Source organism: Acanthisitta chloris, unplaced genomic scaffold, assembly GCF_000695815.1.
Source record: "Acanthisitta chloris isolate BGI_N310 unplaced genomic scaffold, ASM69581v1 scaffold43405, whole genome shotgun sequence".
Classification (NCBI taxonomy): Eukaryota; Metazoa; Chordata; class Aves; order Passeriformes; family Acanthisittidae; genus Acanthisitta; species Acanthisitta chloris.
The window spans coordinates 4,028-25,061 of record NW_008673952.1 but is presented as its reverse complement, the minus strand read 5'-3'; the positions used below and the strand labels follow the sequence as shown (position 1 = coordinate 25,061).

At 36.6% G+C, this 21,034-nt stretch overlaps 1 protein-coding gene across 1 annotated transcript in view; it reads right to left on the bottom strand.

Moving 5' to 3' along the window:
• GPR155 (G protein-coupled receptor 155) overlaps positions 1 to 20,275 on the bottom strand; it is a 20,667-nt gene extending 392 nt beyond the window's left edge. Inside the window, exons 1-14 of the mRNA XM_009075129.1 lie at positions 19,816 to 20,275; positions 16,023 to 16,422; positions 14,387 to 14,552; positions 12,958 to 13,113; positions 11,816 to 11,899; positions 10,748 to 10,868; positions 9,398 to 9,482; positions 9,226 to 9,316; positions 7,867 to 8,164; positions 7,108 to 7,209; positions 5,292 to 5,425; positions 3,727 to 3,822; positions 2,736 to 2,800; positions 1,967 to 2,104 (exon numbers count right to left, since the gene is read on the bottom strand). Coding sequence (XP_009073377.1) covers positions 1,967 to 2,104; positions 2,736 to 2,800; positions 3,727 to 3,822; positions 5,292 to 5,425; positions 7,108 to 7,209; positions 7,867 to 8,164; positions 9,226 to 9,316; positions 9,398 to 9,482; positions 10,748 to 10,868; positions 11,816 to 11,899; positions 12,958 to 13,113; positions 14,387 to 14,552; positions 16,023 to 16,422; positions 19,816 to 20,275 — 2,396 coding nt within the window. The remainder of the gene's footprint in view (positions 1 to 1,966; positions 2,105 to 2,735; positions 2,801 to 3,726; positions 3,823 to 5,291; positions 5,426 to 7,107; positions 7,210 to 7,866; positions 8,165 to 9,225; positions 9,317 to 9,397; positions 9,483 to 10,747; positions 10,869 to 11,815; positions 11,900 to 12,957; positions 13,114 to 14,386; positions 14,553 to 16,022; positions 16,423 to 19,815) is intronic.
• Between the last annotated feature and the right edge of the window lie 759 nt (positions 20,276 to 21,034).

The following is a 21,034-nucleotide window of genomic DNA, read 5'->3' as shown; positions in this document are numbered from 1 at the left end:
CCTACAGATGTTTCAATGAGAAGCAATATGGACATGCAAAGTTGTTTCAGGCTTCTGCAAATAAAGGTCAGTGGACATAGGTAGCAATTTTTCTAAAAACTTCCACAATGGAATTCTATTTCTTGGATACTTACTGCCCATGTACTTATTAACATAACCATTTCTGCACCAAAATATCTGATCTGAGTACAATGTGCCCAGGGACTCAGTCTGCACTTCTATTCCTTTTGATACATTCTGAACAGCTGCTTTAAACAGACTGCAGACACATATTGTAAACAAAAAACATAACTCGCACATCCTGTAAAATATTTACCACACAGGCAGTACTAAGAATAAACAAAACCTTTACAACGAGACTAAACTAATTTTCTTGCACATATTTATGAGGCAACGTTGCTAGCACATACCTAGTTGCACTAAAAATACCATTCAAGAATTCCCTGTAGCAATGGGTGTTTCTGGTTATCTAAAACCTCTATTGAACCCAAGCACAGGGTTTGTAAAGAGGATTAAGAGCTAGGCAAGACAACATAAACTAAATGTTTTCAACTACTTTCTTAAAAGTTAAAAGCAGCAGCCACACAGAGCAAGTGTTAACATCTATTAGCAAAGAAGTAAAACATAAAATCCATGGTTGCAAGGGCTCAGCTACAGTACACTTAAATCAAGGAGAATAGGATCAAGCTAGATGAATATTTTAAATGAGAAGAAAATGCTTTGGTTTAACTCACAAGGAGAAATAAGACATCAAACAAGTTCTGCACAAACATAATATTACGACAATGAATGAAGCAACAAATGTCAGATTTTGATGTATTCTCCGGTGGATATTTGATTAATAACACCCACAAAATCCAATGAAATTAACAGCCCTAAGTCCAAGAAACCACAATAGCAGCAGAGGCACAGGAAACAGCTGTAAAACCTATTCCGTTTCACAACAGGCATTTCTGAGACGTCTTTTCTGTATGGCACAAAAAACCCGAAGTCCTTAAACTGCCATAGTTATTTTTCCCTAAACGGGTAACTTTATTACTTCATTTCTTATGGAATATTACTGACTTCTGAGGGGACTGAATGAAATCATCACGCTGTCAAAAACAGCTCTGGAATGTGGTTTTGGACGGTCTGACCATTAGAAGATCACTCCACCCAGCAAAACTACTCCTACTTAAAAGCTCACATGACAAGAAAAGTCAAGTGTCCTGTTGCAACAATTCTTCATCTCTCCATTTTGTACAGTAAATATTTAAATAAAGGCAGAATCTTTTTCTTGTTCCTGCTGCTTTTGTCTGCATTTCTCTTCTAATCCACCCACACATACCTGAAGACATAGTCTTTGATTTAGGTATCATCATTTGCCTCTGAAAGCTTTGCTGATCTCATAAACTGAGGTTTAGACCTCATTAGAGGTAAGAGCAAAAGAAATTGTATGAACTCAAAAGCTGTAAAGGTGCTAAACTCACTATAATCTCACATATTGAGTGGCCTCTGAGTACACACTGAAATCAGTTGCAACAGTTTTGCCTCCGGTAAAAGCTATTTATCAGTAAACATTCAGTTACATAAATACAGACACCTTCTTAATCTGAAAACAAATGAAGGGTCTCAAGTTTCACCAAATTCAAACACATACACTCTATTACAGGTATCATCACATACATTTTTATATAAAGATGTTGTCTCCTGAACTCCAGCTCAATGCAAAAAACCTGGAGCAATCCCTTAATGACATAAAACTTTAAATAATTTCTTTAAAACCTAGATGGGATACTGCGGTAACTTGCACCTCAGTGTTTCAGTGTGAGACTAGAAACATTTCTCTGCTACAATTAAATCTTTAATCCCCACCTTGAGGTTGGAATAAATATGCCACAACAGGAATTGCCCACAGACAGATTAAACTGCATTTCATTATTTCCAAAAGGTGAGCTACAACCTTTGCAACAGGGAAGAACCTTACCTTCTGTCCCTGACAATACTTTTGACACAGTGATCTCTATGATAATGAACAAACTGTTGACAGGTCATCCTGATTTCCTCAGGTACAGAGGGGTCTGTATGCCCTGTTGCTTCTCTTCCACCCCAGAAAAATTCAAGTCTTAAAAAAAAAAAAAAAAAAAAAAAGGTAAAAAAGAAAAATTAAAGCCAACAAACCAACCAGGGCCATTTTTGGGAAACTACAGTTTGTGCCCAATACGTTACATACAATCTTCCTAATATACCTGTATGACTTTTGAACAGTTAGAGGTTTTATTTGTGGGTCAGGCAGAAGGAAAGCCAGAGAGCAGTTGGGAGCTAGAGTTAGCTGCTGGATTCACACAGCAGCCAGCTAGCTTGGAGTTAAAGATGGCTTTGTACAGCTTCCTCCCCCACAATGGAAGTGCCCATCCACACAAAATACTTGCATGAGGTTACGAATACAGAACTTTAAAGTAGTAACGATGTAATCTGGTTCAGCATCCACATCTAAGTTTCAATTTATCAGCTGAAATTATTTCTGAAGACCCCTCATTTAGCAAGTATTTTGTCTATAGGGAGCCTGCAGGACTTTTGTCCTTTAAAGCATCATTAGGGCAGCAATAAAACCTCTGCACAAGTGAGAGAGAAAAGAAATTTGGAAGACTGAACAAATAGGAAATGGAATGCTTGGCATGAACACTCAATACCTTTCAAAGATGATTATCAGTAATAACTTAGATTATAGGTGTAAGTGTAAAGATTCTATTTACCTTCGCTTGAATGGCAGAATAATTAAATGCTTATCTAAGCCAAAAATACCAAAGCAAATGAAGCCCTGGAGAAAAAAAATACAGAAAAAGCAACATTAAGCAAAGCCTTTGGTTTCTATAGAACAGAAATAAAATGTTAAAAACTCAGTGCCAAACATACATGAAAAGCATCCCCGTTCTCTAGATATCATTCAAAATGCATTTTGTTTCTGCTTTGACTTTTCATTTGGACCTTAAAGAGGCAGATTAATACATCGTAACAGCCCATCAAACAGACCCTTTAAGAAACAGTTTGGTAAACCCAATTCTGTGACATGGCACTTGACACTTAGGGATAACTGTCTATCCCGACACAGCCAGTTGTTTCAATCTGTCCTTGTTAATGTCAAGAAAAGAACAGACTTACTGTAGAACTAGAATGCTCTACTTCATTCATTTTTCTGTGCCACTTTTGTATAAAACTACTATTATTACTTGATACTGCAGTACATCTTTAGGCACACTTGCCCATGGACCTGGAAAACACTCCTCTACTGTGTGTATTAATACTGTCTTGCTTTCACCTTCGTAGGTAACAAAGCTACTGTGTGTCAGTTTGCACTGAAATAGGCCACGTGCAGCTGGAACAATTATCTCTGAGCTAACTCTGCTGTCACTGAAAGTAGACACAGTAATTTATGCCTCTCACAACTGTTGTACTGGTGTAATGCCACAGAAGCAATACTGGTGAAACCTTCTTGAAATTCCTACTCAGTTTCCATAAACATTTGGCATTGGCTTGTCATTTGTACCTTTGAAAGCATTTCTGCATATGAAAGACATGCATTATGATAAGAAAGCCAAAGGAGAAGTTGGAGGCAAAAGGACAAAACAACATAAGGAGCTGGGAACGTCAGGATTGTTCGACAGCTTCAACTTAACAGTGCTTGAAACAGCACCTGCTGCAACACCCACTAACACAGTCATTTTCAGAGCAAACATTGGTAAGTACCTGTCCGAAATTAAACACAGCACAGAAGAACTGCAATTCCACATAGAGCCTTCCAGGCTCTTGGTTGAACAGCCACCACAAGCAACTGGATAGATTCTGTAAGGAAAATAAAAATAAAAAACCAATAACAGAACACACAAACCTCACCTGACTGTCAAAAATCAAAAGCACTTTCTTACTCTTCACACTCTAATAGATTTTCATGGTATCTATTTAGTGAATGATTCAGATAGGGGATAAACACCTTAAACTATCATTTTAGTTAGGGTTTTTAGCTGGGGAGGGGGAAGTTTGTTTGTTTTAAACATAATAATGCAGTGTAGAGGTTCTGCCTCTTTACATGTTTACAGAGGGAACTTGTCTTAAGCATAATTAGGTTTTCAGCTCAACAGACAATATTAGCCCAGACAGATTTGCAGTGTTTGTCTCTAGGGCTGTTGAGCTGAGACCAATGCTTTCTACAGATTTCCTGCATAGTTAAGATTATATTAAGCTGAAGCACATACCACTTTAGCTATTTCAGATGCCTGAAAGAAGGAAAAAACCCTTCCAAGTTAACCCCTTTGGGTGTAAAGGCTAATTCTTTAATGTAAGTGGTCTTATTTCATAGCATCTATGCAATCATTCAGATACAACTAAAATACAGGCTAACATTTGGGATACCTCTTAAATATAGAAGATGTATAAAAAACATGGAATATTCGATACAGAAAATTTGAGAGAAACATTCAATTTTGTAATTTGCCAGAGTTTGAAAAGCAACTGTAGTAGCTATTAATGCAGATAGCTGTGCCACACTGTCCTGCTTTGCAGTATTATATATTTGTGTCACAGTATTTTCCATTTCAAAGAAAAATACTCCCCTCAACTGTCATCCATAAGAAACTCAACTTTGAGCATTACACTCAAACGCAGGCACCTGTTTCTCATCCTTGTCACAGTTAAAAATTCAAATTCTATCCCAAAAGCATTATATTCTGGCATTTCACACTTGCACACAGGAGCAGCCACCACCACAGCTGGGATCTCCTCAGTGATGATGTGTACCAACACTAACTTCGCTCTGTTGCCTCCAAACCACCACTAAAAGCAGCAAAGTTGCATTTTTCAGTACAAATAATCTTATTCTTCATTACTAAAACAACAGAGAAACCCAAGTTCCAATAAAAGTGTGATCAGATGGAACAATTTTTGTACAGTTTCCTTCAGAATTAGAATTTAGTTTATATTTTTAATCGATTATTGTCTAGGGAAGAAGACTAACTCTTGAAAAAAATGTGAAGAGGGACAGCATTAATGAATTAATTACTGAATTATCTAATTACATTTTTTGTTCCTTTAGGGTTCTCCAGTGTGCCTTGCTCTTAACCTGCCTTTCATTTACGATGTGGTACAGCAAAATTTTGACATCCCTCTTCCAGTAAGGGACCAAAATAAAGCCTCTGCTTTATTTAATGAACAGCTACATGAGTAATTAGAAGATTTTTACTGGACTGCCTACATAGCTTCCCTAGAAATCATTCTACCTCAATGAGTTAAACAACATGGGGAGAAAAGATATTTACAGCAAATAGGCCAACAACAAGAAGCAAGCACAGCAGCACATGTCTGGCCAGCTGTTTGTCTGCAGTCTGTAGAAGCTGTTCTTCCTGAGCCAATACACAGGTTTGAGCACTGCAATGTCTCACACACTGATCCACTGAAAAACAAACCAGAAACTTTCCATTAGGCTTCTATCTCACAAACTCCATGAGCAAACTTGTTAATGGAACTTGCTAAGTCAAATTACCTTGTAAGTTATCTGAAGTGACACATGCAAAACTTAATATTGGCTTTGATAATAACCTGTTCAGACATCTACTCTGAAATGAAACAGGAGTTTACATGTGCTCCTAAAATGAAGAAACTTTTTGCAACAGAATTCTTCTGTCAAAGATTTAATGCAAACTGAACATGTGGTTCACATTTAGAAAACACTACCAGAAAGAATGAAAAAACCCAAATAGCCATTTCTGAGAACAGTTTTTAAACTTCGAATTAACTTCTGAATTCAGCTCTAATGTTTTCACTCTGCATCTCAGTGCTGCTGAGCTCTAGATCAGCCAATCAACCATATTTAAGTTCCATATTTTTAACTTAGTGTGTCAGAACACCACCATAATTCTGCCAATCAAAAGAGCCAAACACAAAAGAGAATGGACGCTTGTCTTGCAGTTACAGAGTTCTGAGGAGTTCTGAGTACCTTCCTCTAGATGGCAGTGAATAACTTCCTGGCGAGGGCATACCTAAGAATTTGCACCAGACACCTGTCACAGCAGTTCAGTGGGAAAGTAGAAGAATTAGCAATTATTGCAGCGAAACTTACATAAGTGTACGCATTACGATTTGCTTTTCCTGATTTATATTTCTGAAGTGTTCACTCAGGGGATGGAAATAATTTCCACTCAATTTGAAGGTATTTTCTGCCTTATCTTTTAGGACAAGAAAATTAAATTGCCTTCCTCTATCAGTGAAGGCATTCTTATGATGCTTGTCTGAATTGCTTAATAGATAAAATAGATGGCAATAGTTAGAAAGTCAGCATTTTGTGAGAGGAAACATGACTGGAGTATACTCCAGTGTGAAAGATACAGATTTGTTGAAAATAATGTTGCTTGCAAACAAAGCATAAGGACATGAACTTCCTTGTTAAGAATGTAAAAACAAGCAAAAGGAAATAGGAGAAAAAGCAAGGCTGTCCTGCAGCTAGCTCTGATTACTGAAAGTGATGTACAATGAGAATGTGCTGGACATGCAGTTTTCTGTCAGGTGCTAAACTGTCACTTTTATCCATTGTTTCTATTTCAGTGACTCCTAAGGCTCTCTTAGTCAATTTTCTCCCCTAGACATGAACATTACAGCAGCATGGACATTTAATCTAATTTACAGTAAGCACTTCCTCCTCTAGATCTCATTCAGTGTTCAAAACTTGTGTGTGATTACAACAAAGGCTTTTTTAAAAGATGCAAGATGTGAATATGAGAATGTAAAAAAGTTTGTTTGAGTTAAAAGCTTGAGGCAAAGTAGGGTGATGCACTGAGCTTCCCAGCATCCAAACCAGACAATAACGGAGGGGTAAAGTCTGAATGCTCAGAAGGACATCTTAATATAGCTCAGGAGTAAAAAATAACACTCAAAGCAACTGCCCATCTTGAGCATGGAGAGAAAGATTTCAAACAACTATCAGCAGAAAAGAACAAACACCTACCATATTGCCTAACACTTGAATTTTTACCTAGGTAGAGTTGAGTGAACAACAGCCCCAGGTTTCTTTGTGAGAACAACATACAACTGCTGTGGAAGGGTTTGTAGTATTTAAACAAGGAGATACTACTGCTTTACCTGTCTCTATTGGAGGAATCTTGCCTTCAACAGCATTTGACACTACTTTGCTCTCTTTAGCACAGGATAATTCACCATTTGTTGTCTGACAAGAACAGCAACCTATTAAGCACACACAGTAATAGGATAGTTAGCTTCCTACACTAGTCTAATTTATTTTCCAAGTATAACAATATATTCTATGTAGCTTTAACTATTATGCTCAAAAATAACCCAAAAGGAAAAGACAGACCTAATTTTTCCCATTTGCTGAGAGGGTAAACAGGTTACATTATTAATATATAGAGGTGTTTAACATAGCACTACCACCATGGAAGCAACACAGGAACTTTCAGCTAGAGGCAAAAAAAAATTGGAAATTATCAAAAAGGCTACATAGAAACAAGTATTAGAAACGCATTGAGTGTTTCTGCTGGACTATAATTCATTCTCAGAGAGATGGTTAAGTGGCTAAACAATCTCAGATGCCTCGTGGTCTGCATTTATCACATCCTTATCAAGATACCACTACTTACATAAAAACCATATACATGTGCTTTCTTTTCTTGTCCACTTCCCCAGCCCTTACAGTGATAGCAATCAAACTCTTCTCAGAAACATATACCTAAATCCTTGGGTAGTTATATCTAGATTTTCTTCTGTCCTAGTGTAACACCTGAAGGTGTGAACAACTGTCCTTCCCAGGTCAGAATGAAATTTGGAATATTATTTTATAGCATCCTGAGTCATTTATTCTTTCTACAAATTTACTTTCTCTACCTCTTTCTGCAGATGTCAGTGCAGAAGACTCTGGAGAAGACTTTGCAGAAGATTCTGGAGAAGGCTGTGCAGAAGATTCTGGAGAAGGCTGTGCAGAAGATCCAGGAGAAGGCTGAGGCACAGTGGCTGAAATGTGATTTTGCTCTCTCCCTCCCACTTTAACCTCTGCTGCTGGGCTACGTGGTGAATATGGGTTCAGCACCTCATAGCTTGACTCTTGCCTATTTCTGTTCATGCACATAAGTGAGACACCTGACATCACTATACTTATGAACAGGATCACAGCTGTGGTAATTATCTGTTAAGAAAGCAAAGAAAATGCACTTAAATACAGGGAAATAGTTGCAGATATCTTTCTAACTTCTGTACTTTTCTAAATGTACTTATGAATGCATCAGAGTAATACAAATTTACTGTGCTTGTGCCTTGTGGCACTGAAAGAACAATCAGTATCTGAGACCAATTTTCCTTGACTGAGTAACTCAGGGTTTTTTTTGTGTTTTGGTTTTGGTTTAAAATTTGTTCTTGATCCCTATTATCCATGCAATCCAAAAATATTCCCTCATCATCTTTCCCCTCAGGATCTCTAGTGCTCCAGGTTAAGTTCTGCTCAGGTAACTTTTCATTCCAGAGAGTGATGTGCTCTCATTTCCATGCTTTTGCCAATGGGGAGCAGCCTATTAATTAACCTTCCCTTCTAATCATCTGCCACCAATACTCAGAGTCCACTCTGAGGCTATTTAATACTTGTGAAAGTGCCACATGAATAATCCCAAGTGACTCAAAGACACTCTGTTCATAAGAAAGAGAGAAAACAAATATCTATGCTAGTGTACTTTACATCCTCTGATAAGAGAAATGATTTATTGGCAGAAATGGTAGTTCAGACTCAGGGACTTTAAACCCATGATTATGCAGAGAAGCCTACCACAGTGCAAGTAGTTACTGCTACACAGGTAACGTAGATCCTATCTATTACAGACCAAAAGCCATTAATTAGCTACTGGCTAATAACAATTTTAGATAATTATCAAGTTAGACTACAAATTAGTCACCAGGAAAAGGGCTCTGCAATTCATTACCACACCTAAGTCTTTTCTTTGGGAAGCCTACTCCCTATTTTTTAGTCATAGCTGACTAAACATGAAGGTCCTTGTTCAAATAAGTTTTCCTAATGGTTCATTACAGACATATGTTTTTGTATCAGTCTATAAGGACTCTACAATGATATTTTTATTATGGTAGCCTATACTTTGACTGAAAGCAGCTTGTATTAGAAGCAAACAGAGAACACAATTTCTCAGTAATGTATTGGACATAGCAGAAGTCTGAAGTGATGAGTACACAACATGTTCATACCTGATGTTTTCCATAGAAAAAGGCAGAGTCAATAGTAGTGTTGTTGCGTTCCCCAATGATTAATAAGACTCCCACCAGAACTGTTGGGACTCTGAAAGAGCAAAATAGTAAATATCTAGCATATTTAGCATGCTCTCACTAATTCTGCAGGGAAGCATTTGAATTAACTTACCCCCATCCAGCTATGATGATAAACCCAATGGGAATCTTTACTGTTTCTCTCTTCTTCAACAGAAACAAAGAGAAAGATAGAAAACCTTAAAAAAAAAATAATCTTGTTTATTATTGAAAAGAGAATTGATAAGTACAGACTCTAGAAACTCTATGATGTGACCTGTTCAGTAGCTTCAGATATTCTTCTCAGACTTTTAAATAGTACAAAATTGTTTATCTAGGTGTATTCTGAGAAAGTCAATTAGAAACATCCATTGTCCTAAAAAAATCACATTAATAGTGAAACACTGAAGAAATTTCAGGACATTTTATATAAAACATTTCTAAATGCTAAGAAAGGTTCACAGGAGTATAAAAGATGTCACAAGAATATTTAAGGCACAAGTAACTAATTTCTCAAGGTATCAACAGCTGTTGTTCCAGACTGATACTCTTTAGTAACCAACAGATAATGTATTCTGGTAAAATGTTTCTTTAAAAGCTCACTAGTCCTTTGTAAAGTCAATGATACATTTAACAAAAAATGTCTTGCATATCTTTACATATATAAGTACATATGGGAGTATCTTCTGGAACTGCCTATTCTATTCACAGCTCAGCAACATTCTCATACTGAAGCAAAGTTAGTTATGTTAGAACTCACCAATCATGAGCTACCTATGCTGAACACAAATACAGCTCACTCCAGAAAAGCACCCCAGGAATTAAACCCTTAGACTTCTGGACTCAAGAACAGTGTAAAAAGTCTCCTGTATACCCAAAGTCTCTTTTTTTAATCATGGGTGTAAAGGTCTCCAAGCTTCTTGATGTATCTTTCAATTGTGCCTATTTCAATCCCTTTGCTAATCACACACACACACATACTGTTTTTTGAAATTACAATTGCCAGGGGAAAGAGATGTTAAAGCTACTTTGGTATTTCCCTTCATTCTGTATTTTCTACTTTTTGAGGCACCAAGTTTTTAAATCTACTTAATCCTGAATAATTACAAATATATATAATTATAAATATAATAAATTCAGCTCTGCACTAATTAAAAATGGTCAATAAGGCTTTCACTAGCTGAAGGGCAACACACCATATTCACTCTGTCGGTAGTTGCTTCTGCCTCCAGAGCAGGTTCTCACCTCTTGTCACACACTAGTCAGGCTGCTGTATCTAGCAAAGACATACAAGCCTGCAGCAGAAGCAGTGCCTGACACTGAGCCTTGTGTTGCCAGCACAGCTTGGCACAACTTACAAGTATCCATACTTGCAGAACTATTCTGAAGAATGGAATCTTATTATTTCTGCTATTATTATAAATGTTTCATTACAGTGCTTAGGTCTTGCCTAGAAAAATCATACCTGTCCACAGATAGGTGCTATAAAGTGAGCTGTAGAGGAATATAAATACTAAGATCTGCATGGTGATGTCTTTCTCTTTAACAATGAAATTCCATGCCACCATTCCAATGCAAGCGATAAACTGGAAAGAGAGGTAAGATGCCATCAGTTAAACTGGGAAAGAAGGATGACAAGAAAAACTGAGCACAGTGCAATATACCTGCAATAAGCTTCAAACCTCCACTCCCAGAATGTCATGAGTTTTCACCCAGTGGTACTGTATGTGTGATAATTTTAGTACTGAAGGAATATAGAAAGATAGGCTGAAATACATGGAAACAGTGCTTATACATGACGTTCTTCAAATGTGACCCATGATCAGAGCTCAGAGAGTTTACTATATATCTAAAGAGACATCTTTTTTTAAGACCACAGAACACTTGAGAAAGCATTAGCACACAGATGTGTTACAAGCACAGGCTGTTCTCACTGCATTTACCAGCAGTTGTGCAGGCTTCAAGGGAATCAGGAACAGGTATTCTGTAGTTCTCTCTCAGATTAAATAACAATTAAGATTACTCCAGAGCTATTTGGCTTTGGCCTTCCCTAGCCACGAGCCATGCATTCCCACACCCCTTCCTTGCACCAGCACTTGCACTTGGCTGATCCCTTAGCAAGCCACTGCAGGGGGATAAACCAGTATGGGGATTATTTTCCTATTTAGCTCCTTGAATCAGGTCACTCTAGAGTCAAACCTATGCTGCTGCTGCTCCTGGTATTGCTGACTTCAGATCGGTATAAATTGATACAGAAGTGCACTCAACAGCATTGGGCAGTAACTAAAAATACATTTCAGAAGTCACTCTCCATTCTGACTGCTTATAGTTCTGTTTGAGAACCATAGTACCAGCATTAACTATTATTTTCTCCAAGGGTGTGTTTTAAGGCACAGAACTTGCTCAGATACCTCACACATTAGATTCCCTTGCCCTCCACAGAAGGCTATAAAGATATTACTGTAGAAAACAAACTTGTAAAAAAAGACTTAAGCCCTTAAACTCACACAACAAAATTCTTATTACAACTGACCTGAGCAACAAGTAGATTTGTTGTAATCATATGAGGAAGCTGTTTGTATTTCTTACTCAGGACAACAACAATAAGAGACCAGGTCTGTAACACACAATAAAAAATAATCAATTAATAAAGCAAAACCCAAAAGGACAAGATGAGTATTTTTGCAGACTTTGGTGAAATTAAAAATACAACAAATCTTCCTGAAAAGTTTCTTTGCAACATGACTACTGCAGTCAGCTCCACATCAACTGCTGCCAGTCCCTATGCCTCAGCAGCTGTAGCCAGAAAAACCAATGCATCTTTGTGTTCTCACGATAGTGAAACATTTCCAGGAAGCACCAAGAACTTGCCTCTAGTGTGCAGAAGCCTGTTTGTTCCTCAGGATGTAAATGACTGCAGAGTGGCCTGGCAATTTTCAACTTAAAATCCAGCCCTGCCTCCCCTGAATCTCCCAAAAGGATCTGACAGCAAGAGGCAGCATTCACTTCTGGCTTCCCTTCGGGCACAGTTTCAAGACAAGAGGATTTCAGAGATGCAGCAACTCCAGAAAATTCCAACTCCATCCAACATGGACACTTTTATTTTTAAAAAGCACACAAGATAACCACACTATCTGTAGTTTCTATAAAGCTAAAACATAATTCACATTGGACTTCTGGATTATCAACCCACATTTAAAGCAAATAATTTCCTTGGAAGGAATTTGATAATGCTAAATTAAATTTTTCAAGGTAAACATTTCATTAATACTCAATAAAATAAATATTCACTGACATTTCTGGAGCTGAAGTTCATACACAGCCTTCATTACTGTGATACCCAACCATCCCACTTGGCTTGATGTAATTAGTCCTTGTGGTGTAAGCTAATACTGTAATTCCCTTACACCCTGCTATTAACAAAAGCAAACAAACCCAAACAAAAAAGACAAACTCTCAAGCCCTGAACTCATGCTCTAATTCTGTCACCCATCTTTACAGTGCAGCTTTCCAGCAGATCCACTGCTAAATCAAGATTTTTAACTCCTTCCTCATTCTTCTGCAACAGGATATGATGAGGAAACACAAGTCTGACCGTAACTTGTTTGCTGCTTATGTGCTAATGCTACCCTGCCATGACAGTGTGCTCTTATATTTCACTCCTTCAGCACCTACCAGAGAAATGAGGCTGACGATACTGATGTCAAAGCTAACGTTTTGGAGCGCAGATGCCAGTGGGTTGGGGTCCATGGATGGGATGGTCAACAGCCATGCAGAAACATACATGATAGGTGCAGACACAAAAGTGCTTATCACCATGCCTGAGGTAATCTGCAAAAAAGAGTCAAACAGAAACAAGAACAGAGTGAATCAGATCTCAAGCTATACAGTTATACAGAAATACAGCCACTGGCAAAATTGGACCTTTGAATAAAACATACATAGACCTTTAACAACTGAGTTGTTTCTACAACAAACTATTTAGAATTTGAGACTGAAAGTATCCATTTTATACATTCAGCTAAACTGAAAATTTTAACAAGCTTCTGAAACAGCAGGAGAGTTCCCTGTTGCAAATTCTAATAGAGTTTTTTCATGGGTGTCAAATATACTAATGACTACAGCCTAGGGGTGAATTTACACTGGGCACAATTTACTTTTGGAGGCAAAATATTCACATCATAAATAAACATGTCTTAAATTTGCATAAAACATGTAGTTATGCAGATACTAATGTGCACCAATTCATGAGCAGAAGCCACATATATTTACATGTAAGTAATTTCTAGTTTGGCTTCTCACTCTTTCTGCTCTCTAGAATTTGCACAGTGAAGGAAGTGCTAATTGTTACTCATACTACAGATGTCTGTTTTAAAGAGATTTCCTGAGTTTATAGGAAAAAAAAAAATCTGTCTTGCAAGATTCACATTTCCTGAGTTTATAGGAAAAAAAAAAAATCTATCTTGCAAGATTCACTTTTAGCATCCTTTTTCTCCCCTTTTTTTCTGTAAAAAACCCCAAATATCTAAACAAATAAAAAATAGATCTCATTAATACCAATGCAAGTCAACAGGAATGTTTTAATGTCACTTCAAGTGGAAGAAACAGTTAAAAAATTCGTATTTTAAGTTGAAAACATAATTGGTACCCTCTACTATATATTAAAAAAAGTAAAATGCATTTCTATCACAAGATTTAACTGAAGAGCAACACAACAGAATCAGATCTTCCATACGTTTTCAGCATTAAACTAACACTATTCTACCAAAGTCAGTAACATGATTTCCTACAAAAACAGCATCTCAAAGGTTTGGGGAAAAAATACCACCAAAAAACACAAACCCAAAAAAACCCAAATCCACAACGAAGTTACAAGTTCTTTATATTCAAAATTATCCTTAGTTCTTCCTACTAGAATCACGAATAAAGAAGTGTGAGGATTTATTTGTGAACATGTACTATCAAGACACTTGAGACATCAGGAAGGATCCAGTGAGGTGTTTATGCTGCAGAAAAGCAAATTCATCATCTACTTATTTAAGTCGTTCATTAGTCTTTCATAAGTTCAAAGTTAGTACATATTTGGAAAAGTCTGACCACATACAATTCCTACTTCCATATTAAATTGACTTGCAAATATTGCGACACCAGGTGCTGCTGGAAAAACTCCATACAGAAATGCATAGTTTGATAGACTGGTGTGATTGACCATGCTGTCACTCCTGTCCAAGAGTTCAACCATTTCTCTACAGAGAAATGGCATCATAAGTCTGAAAAGAGAGGGGAAAAAAAGAAATTGGAAAAAAATATTACTCAAGATAAAGCAACAGATTCTGCTTTAGTCAGACAATGAACCAAAAGGAAATTTAAGGCTTGTCTGACTCCTATTTATGAAGATCAAAATACTGACATCACTCTGAATGATTACCTTTACTGGTACCTAGACATTTACTAGCTGCTAAAAAATCTTATGTCACAAGTTACATAAAACCAAAAGAATGACAACAAGCCCTGGGGTCTGAGCAGATTCACTGACCATACTCTTTGTATAAACCTCAGATTTAGAAAGGTAAAACATAAAACCCCCTAATTTCCCAACTGTTGAAGTAATAGTAGCCATAAGTAGTCAGCAGCTGAGAAACTCAGACCACCTTTCTGCAGCCTGTTTCAAATATAACAAGGGCTCAGACGTAAGTATCCCATTCCAAAGGTTTTGGCCAGCAAAACCCACTGCATCAATGCTATTTTGTTCCCCTTTAGCAGCAGCCCAGATCTCACACAGACTCACTATGTAAGCCTAACACAGGCTCACCAGGAAAGCTGTGAGGTAACATTAAAACCCAGTTTTTTCACGTTCTTACAAAATTTGTCATTGGGCTGGTTTAGAGACTAGGCCTTTACATTTGCTACTTGTTTGTACTGCTGATCAAATGCACCTTTAAATTTTACAGTATAAACTTAATCACTAACTAACAACTCTATTCTGTTAATTTTAGCTCTGTAGGAAATAATGTATTTAATTCACCAGTGACTGAGATATATTCAAGGGAAGATCAGGATGGCTTAAGTTCTAAACACGACTTGTCATTTATTCATGCTTAAAAGTCAGGCAGGTAAAAATAGCATAAAGTGACCATTTTATGATCAGCTCCTTGCTGCCTCTTATCAGAGGATGTAAATCCTCCATGTCCCAGCTGCTTGAAATCACATATAAATCACACTCTAGTTGTCTATCCTTAACACAATTACTATCATTGAAGTCATGGTAACTGACCATCATGCACACAACTCTTCTGCTACACCTCTGCTTCCAATACAGCAGTTTCAAAGATTTATAGACAGAGCAAGGGAAACTAACTAATTTAGAGACATATTGTTTAAGCCAAAGAAAATACAGATACTAATCAAATAATACTTAAAGTCACTATTGTCTACAGTACATTTTAATTTAAGCTAGTAATCCCCCAAACACCCAAAGCATGACAGATGGCCCATGAAGCCATAGCACCCCTGACTGTTTTTTCACTGCAGAGCCTGACAACAGGTTTGCAGTCTGCTTAATATCCTTTAGAACTTAACAGCTGTATAGTATGGAAGAGTTTGGGAAGCACTCACTCAACACACTGGAAGTGAAACATCCTATCACTAAAAGCTTTTGAGAGAAAAGCCATCTGACCAGTATTTTCAGAGCTTGAAATATCTAGAGAATGGAATCATAAAAAGACATAAATCAAACTTACAGTTTAGCTGTGATGAGAAGGATCAGTGCAACAAACATACCCTTTGTCAGTTTCTTGGTTTGTCCCACCATTGTCAGTCCAAGGTAAAAAAGTGCAGAGCCAGAAAATGAACTACCCAGTCCATCAAGGAAGTTTTCAAGGTATTCGGGAATTTTCTGGCCAAGAATAAAGTTTGAGGCAATTCCTATGAAGACCATGAATACAATTGGGTTCTGCAAAACTCGAAGGAGTGCTAGGCCCACTATTTTGATTTTGCTCTGTGACACTGTGCGATTGTCCCTCCACTTCTGGATTTCACAGAAGATAAATCCCAGAGGATTTAGCATCATAAGAGATATTGGAGCCACTAGGTAAATGTACTGGAGATACTCTGGGTAAGTGGTTTGATATAAAGCTTCAACTAGAAGACAGGAAATAAAGAGTGATGAGTGATAACATTTCAGTACAAAAATATATCAATATTGAAATTAACTTTTGCTGTCTGAAAACTAATGAAAATTATGTCATTTTCCTGTAGAAGTAACTGAAGGAATCAATTTTATTACTAATCAATATAGGATGATGCAGTAAGAGAAGTATGCCCAAGCACATTAGGCCACAGTCATCTAATGAACACATTAAAGACCAAAGATTAACTATCCAATACTATTTAATGGTTCTATGAATATTCAACATTTACAGAAAGAGAAAGAAAACTATAATATGTGTCCTTTGAGTCCGTCCAAGTGTCATAAAAATTTCTAACTTGCTTTTTCTTCCAGAAACCTGGTGGTTGTATAGAATTAAATGCACTTTTGCAGGTCACAAGTTGCTTCCCATCTTAGGGGAGTCTCACAGCTCTGGAATTTCATGAGTTTTCAGTGGGTTGGTCAGGTGTGATCTTTCTACATTGATTCAATACAACACAACAAAGCAACAACCAAATAAAAAGTAGTTTATCGTGTAATTATTTTGTTCATTATCTGGGACTACTCAGGACAAGAGTTATGATGGTAGTTATGGTCCCTCAAGGAACTTTAAATCAAGAGCTTTTGTTTTCATTGCTACTACACATCTGAGTCAAAGTAGAATTGCTTCTTATTTCAAGTTGGTACTAACAGCACTTCAAAAATAATGAAAATCCTTTGAAAAGATATACAAGATTCAATTCTAGGGTAAATTAAAAAAACCCCAATGCTTTAAAAGTAGAATTTTATCTTTTATCTGCCCCATAATGCTACTATATTCAATAATTTTCTTGTTATTAATAATTATCAGTAACATCTTGTAAGTATTAATAGAATTCCAATTATAGTATTATATAGTTAATATTAATCACAATATCACATTATATGTATTATACATAGTGTATATATATTATCCATAATATTAATAATGATTAACAACAATATTATTAACCTGTTATTTTTCCTCAAAAGGTTTTATCCCATTACTATATTTTTCAAAATCAAAAAGATTTTTACCTTCATATTATTTAAGCCTCTGGAATGACAGAAACTCCTGAGTGCTAAGTCAGCACTCCCTGGAAACAGTCTGCTCTATATACTGAACAAACTGACCTCACTTTCTGATATTTGTAAGAAAAGCACTAAAGGTGTTTCCCTCTTACAGGCCACGATTAAAGTACTTATACAAGAGCTAACTGTCCTAAAATCCTGAATAAACTGATGATTAGAACTAGCAAGTTTGTGGTTAGTTACTGCATTTAACAAGCCATTTTTAAACACTACATACATTCTGATATCTAAAACCACTTGACATATGCTAGACACTTTTTATGTAAATAATTCTTTTTCTAAAACTTCAGACCTCAGAGTGATGTTTTGTGCTGCTTTGTACAGAATGCCCATTTCAGTCAAATGCAGCTCAACACAAGTCACATGTAAGTAATGCCCGAGTGAAAATTTAAAACATCATTACTTTCTGGCAAAGTGAAACTCAATGCCTAATACAATATATTAAGGTCTATGAATACTTTAACTGATGTTAAAGTCACCAGGCATTTTCCTGGGTACAGAAAGAAGAACTAGATCACCAAGTCAGTCTTAAGGAATTATTAAGACAGTGAAAATAATCCACACTGATGAAAATTCTTCTTTTTATTTAAATCAAGGTGCCTCCTTACTGATCATAACAAAAAACTGAAATCAAAGATACTTTTATCTCTAAAAAATAAGTCAATTGTCTATGTCCCAGCTGCTCAAAATTACATGTAAATCATGTGCTGGTTGTCCATTACCAACCCAATTACTATCATTAAAGGCATGGTAACAGAACCATCATCCACACAACACCTCCGCTACACCTGTGCTTTAACAATACAGCACTGCAGAGTAAGTGAAGTTGTTCTGTCAGTTGCATCATCTCACCCAGTAACAAACCCCAAAACTTTCTATCATGGCAATTCTATCTACATCAAGGGGTGCTAGCAAACCTCTGGGCCGTTTTTTTTCACCCCAAAATCACTTCATAATGTAGAACGGCCATAACCACGATAATAGAAAAATGGAGTTAGAATCTTTGAAAAATTAACCTGCATTTTTATTTTCCCGTGTGCGAATCTCTGTTAAACAGCAAAAAAAAAGCATAGTAAATAAATAATAAATAGCAGTAGCAACATATTAAAAATTTACATAGGATGAAGACTCAGGAAGTTATTTATTTAAGAGTTCAAACTGCCTTTTTAAATAGTGTTGTTTTAGTACACAGATTTATCAATACTGATTTTCTTCCTTTACAAATTTCAACTGCTATAGCCTTTAAGAATATTTTTCCATTAAAAGATCATGTTTTGTTCGAACACTACCTGTCACCATACATAAAAAGAAACAAGGCATTCTTTGTTGCCCAGTCCTGCAAACACTTCAGAGAAGCCATTAATGATAAAAAGTTTGCCTAGGTGACAGCACGAACCAAACACTCCTGAACGTTTGGGGATGGGAGAAGTGAAAGGACAGGAGAGGAAATAAAAATCTCTTAGAAAGAAACAAACCTCAAAAGCCTACAGTGCTACTGTTGCAGTAAGTATTCCAGTAAAGCTCTTCACGAACCAAACGGTGCAGATTTTGGCCAGAACATACACAGAAAAAACATCAATCATATCTTACAAATTATGAAATACTTGCAGAAATATGTAGTCTGACATGAAAGTCAAAGTAGAAAGAATGTTTTAACTAGGATACAATGGAAATACATTCATACAACACCAAAATATATTAAAAAAACCATAAAATGCATAGGAGGAAACAAAGATATAATCCTCACAGCTCTATTTGTCATATACTTCTGATTTCTCTAAGGGGAATAAATATCAGGAGATGCAACTGAGGGAAACAGGGCATTTTCATATAAAGACAATAAAGTTTGCAATTGAATTGTTCTACTTTTTATACACATGTAGCAAATACAAAGAGAGCAAGAAAGACTGAAGGTTCTTCTGAGCATGCTGCCCTGGAATGGGGAGAAAGAAACTGCTAGCTCCTCAAGTAATATAACTTATGGAGCTACTTGTTATGTATAATCTGGAATTGCAAGTATAAGCCTCTCTTTCGTAACTGTATTTTCAATCCTGTAATCAAGTGTCCTGCTTTTTATTTTGCTAGAACAAAACTGTTTCCTTTTTTTTGTTCTTAACCTTGCCTAGATGATGAGTGATCTCAACAGAGTTTGAGAGGCACTTCAGAAACTACTTTGGTAGCACAGAACTTCAGAAGTCAATTCCAAATTATGGAAAAATAAAAGCAAACACATCTAGGACAGTGAAAACAAATTGTAAAGAAGAAAGCATACTTACCTATTGGATATCCTAGTGCAAAGTCATTGCTTTGTGTGGCAAAAATAGGGAACAAACCTGCTTTGCTAAATCGATTTTCAGGACTGGCTACCAACAATGTTAAAACGCAGACTAAAAAAAACACAGCAGCTTTGGCAACTAAAACACTGTACAGGAAGGACCAATTCACATTAGAAAAGTTAAGTACCACCATGTTTTTGAAGAGTAAAGCTGGGAGTGCAAAACGGGACACAAAATTTCCCAGTCCTTTGGCCTGAGTTGATGTGATAATGTTGGCTCTTCCAGCTATATAGCCACAAAGAATTATTCCAAAGCATTCTAACAGGGCTGGGAAAAGCCTGCTTATTGACATAGAAGGAGTACCACTGGTGGTATTGAGTCCAGCTTGTCCTGGCAAAGAAATAGACATATTGGCTGAGGCTGAGAGATTCTTTGCAGTGAAGTCTGAATAGCTATCCATTTCCTTCGACCACCTCTTCCAAAAGAAGCGTATGAAATGATTTCATCTGTAAAAGAAACAGAAGTATATTTACTAACTTTCAGAAGTGTCTTTGTGAATATTCATGGCCCTAGGTTTCCTAACAGAAGAGTTTACACAAGTGCATTGCAAACAAATAATGAGACAAATATTAAATAGCTAAAGAGAAACAACTCTGAGAACGAAGGCTGAAAAATCATTCCATACACACATGATCTTCAGACATCATCTCGCAACTCCATACAATTCAACAAGAGAATTGATAGAAGCTAAACATCCCCAAAGACATTAGAAGGCAACACTGAAATATTAAAACTAAATGTAGATTGGAGATTCAAAATGAAAAAAACCCCTCTTTTTTTGGAAGAAAAAGATAAACAAAGACTTGTTTTGTTGTTAATCGAAGATCTAAATTTCATTTAGAATAAATTACAACCCTTCAGCATTTTCCAGTCATTGCTTCAGAAAACAGTAATTGCTAAATTCTCAGCACATATTTCTCACTTTCAGACTACCAGTAGAAGCCTAGTTAACTCTATAATACTAAAGCACAAGACTCTTACATCTTGTTAGCAGTCTGTAACCTACACATTCTCTGCATATCAACCACTACCCTCCTTTGCCTTCTTATTCTTTGAAGTCCAAGTCAATGCCCTCTTAAATTTTTATGGAAGAGACAATGGGAATAGCCCTTATAAGAACTGAGCACCAGGCAAGAAGAGAAATTTGACCAAGAATCAC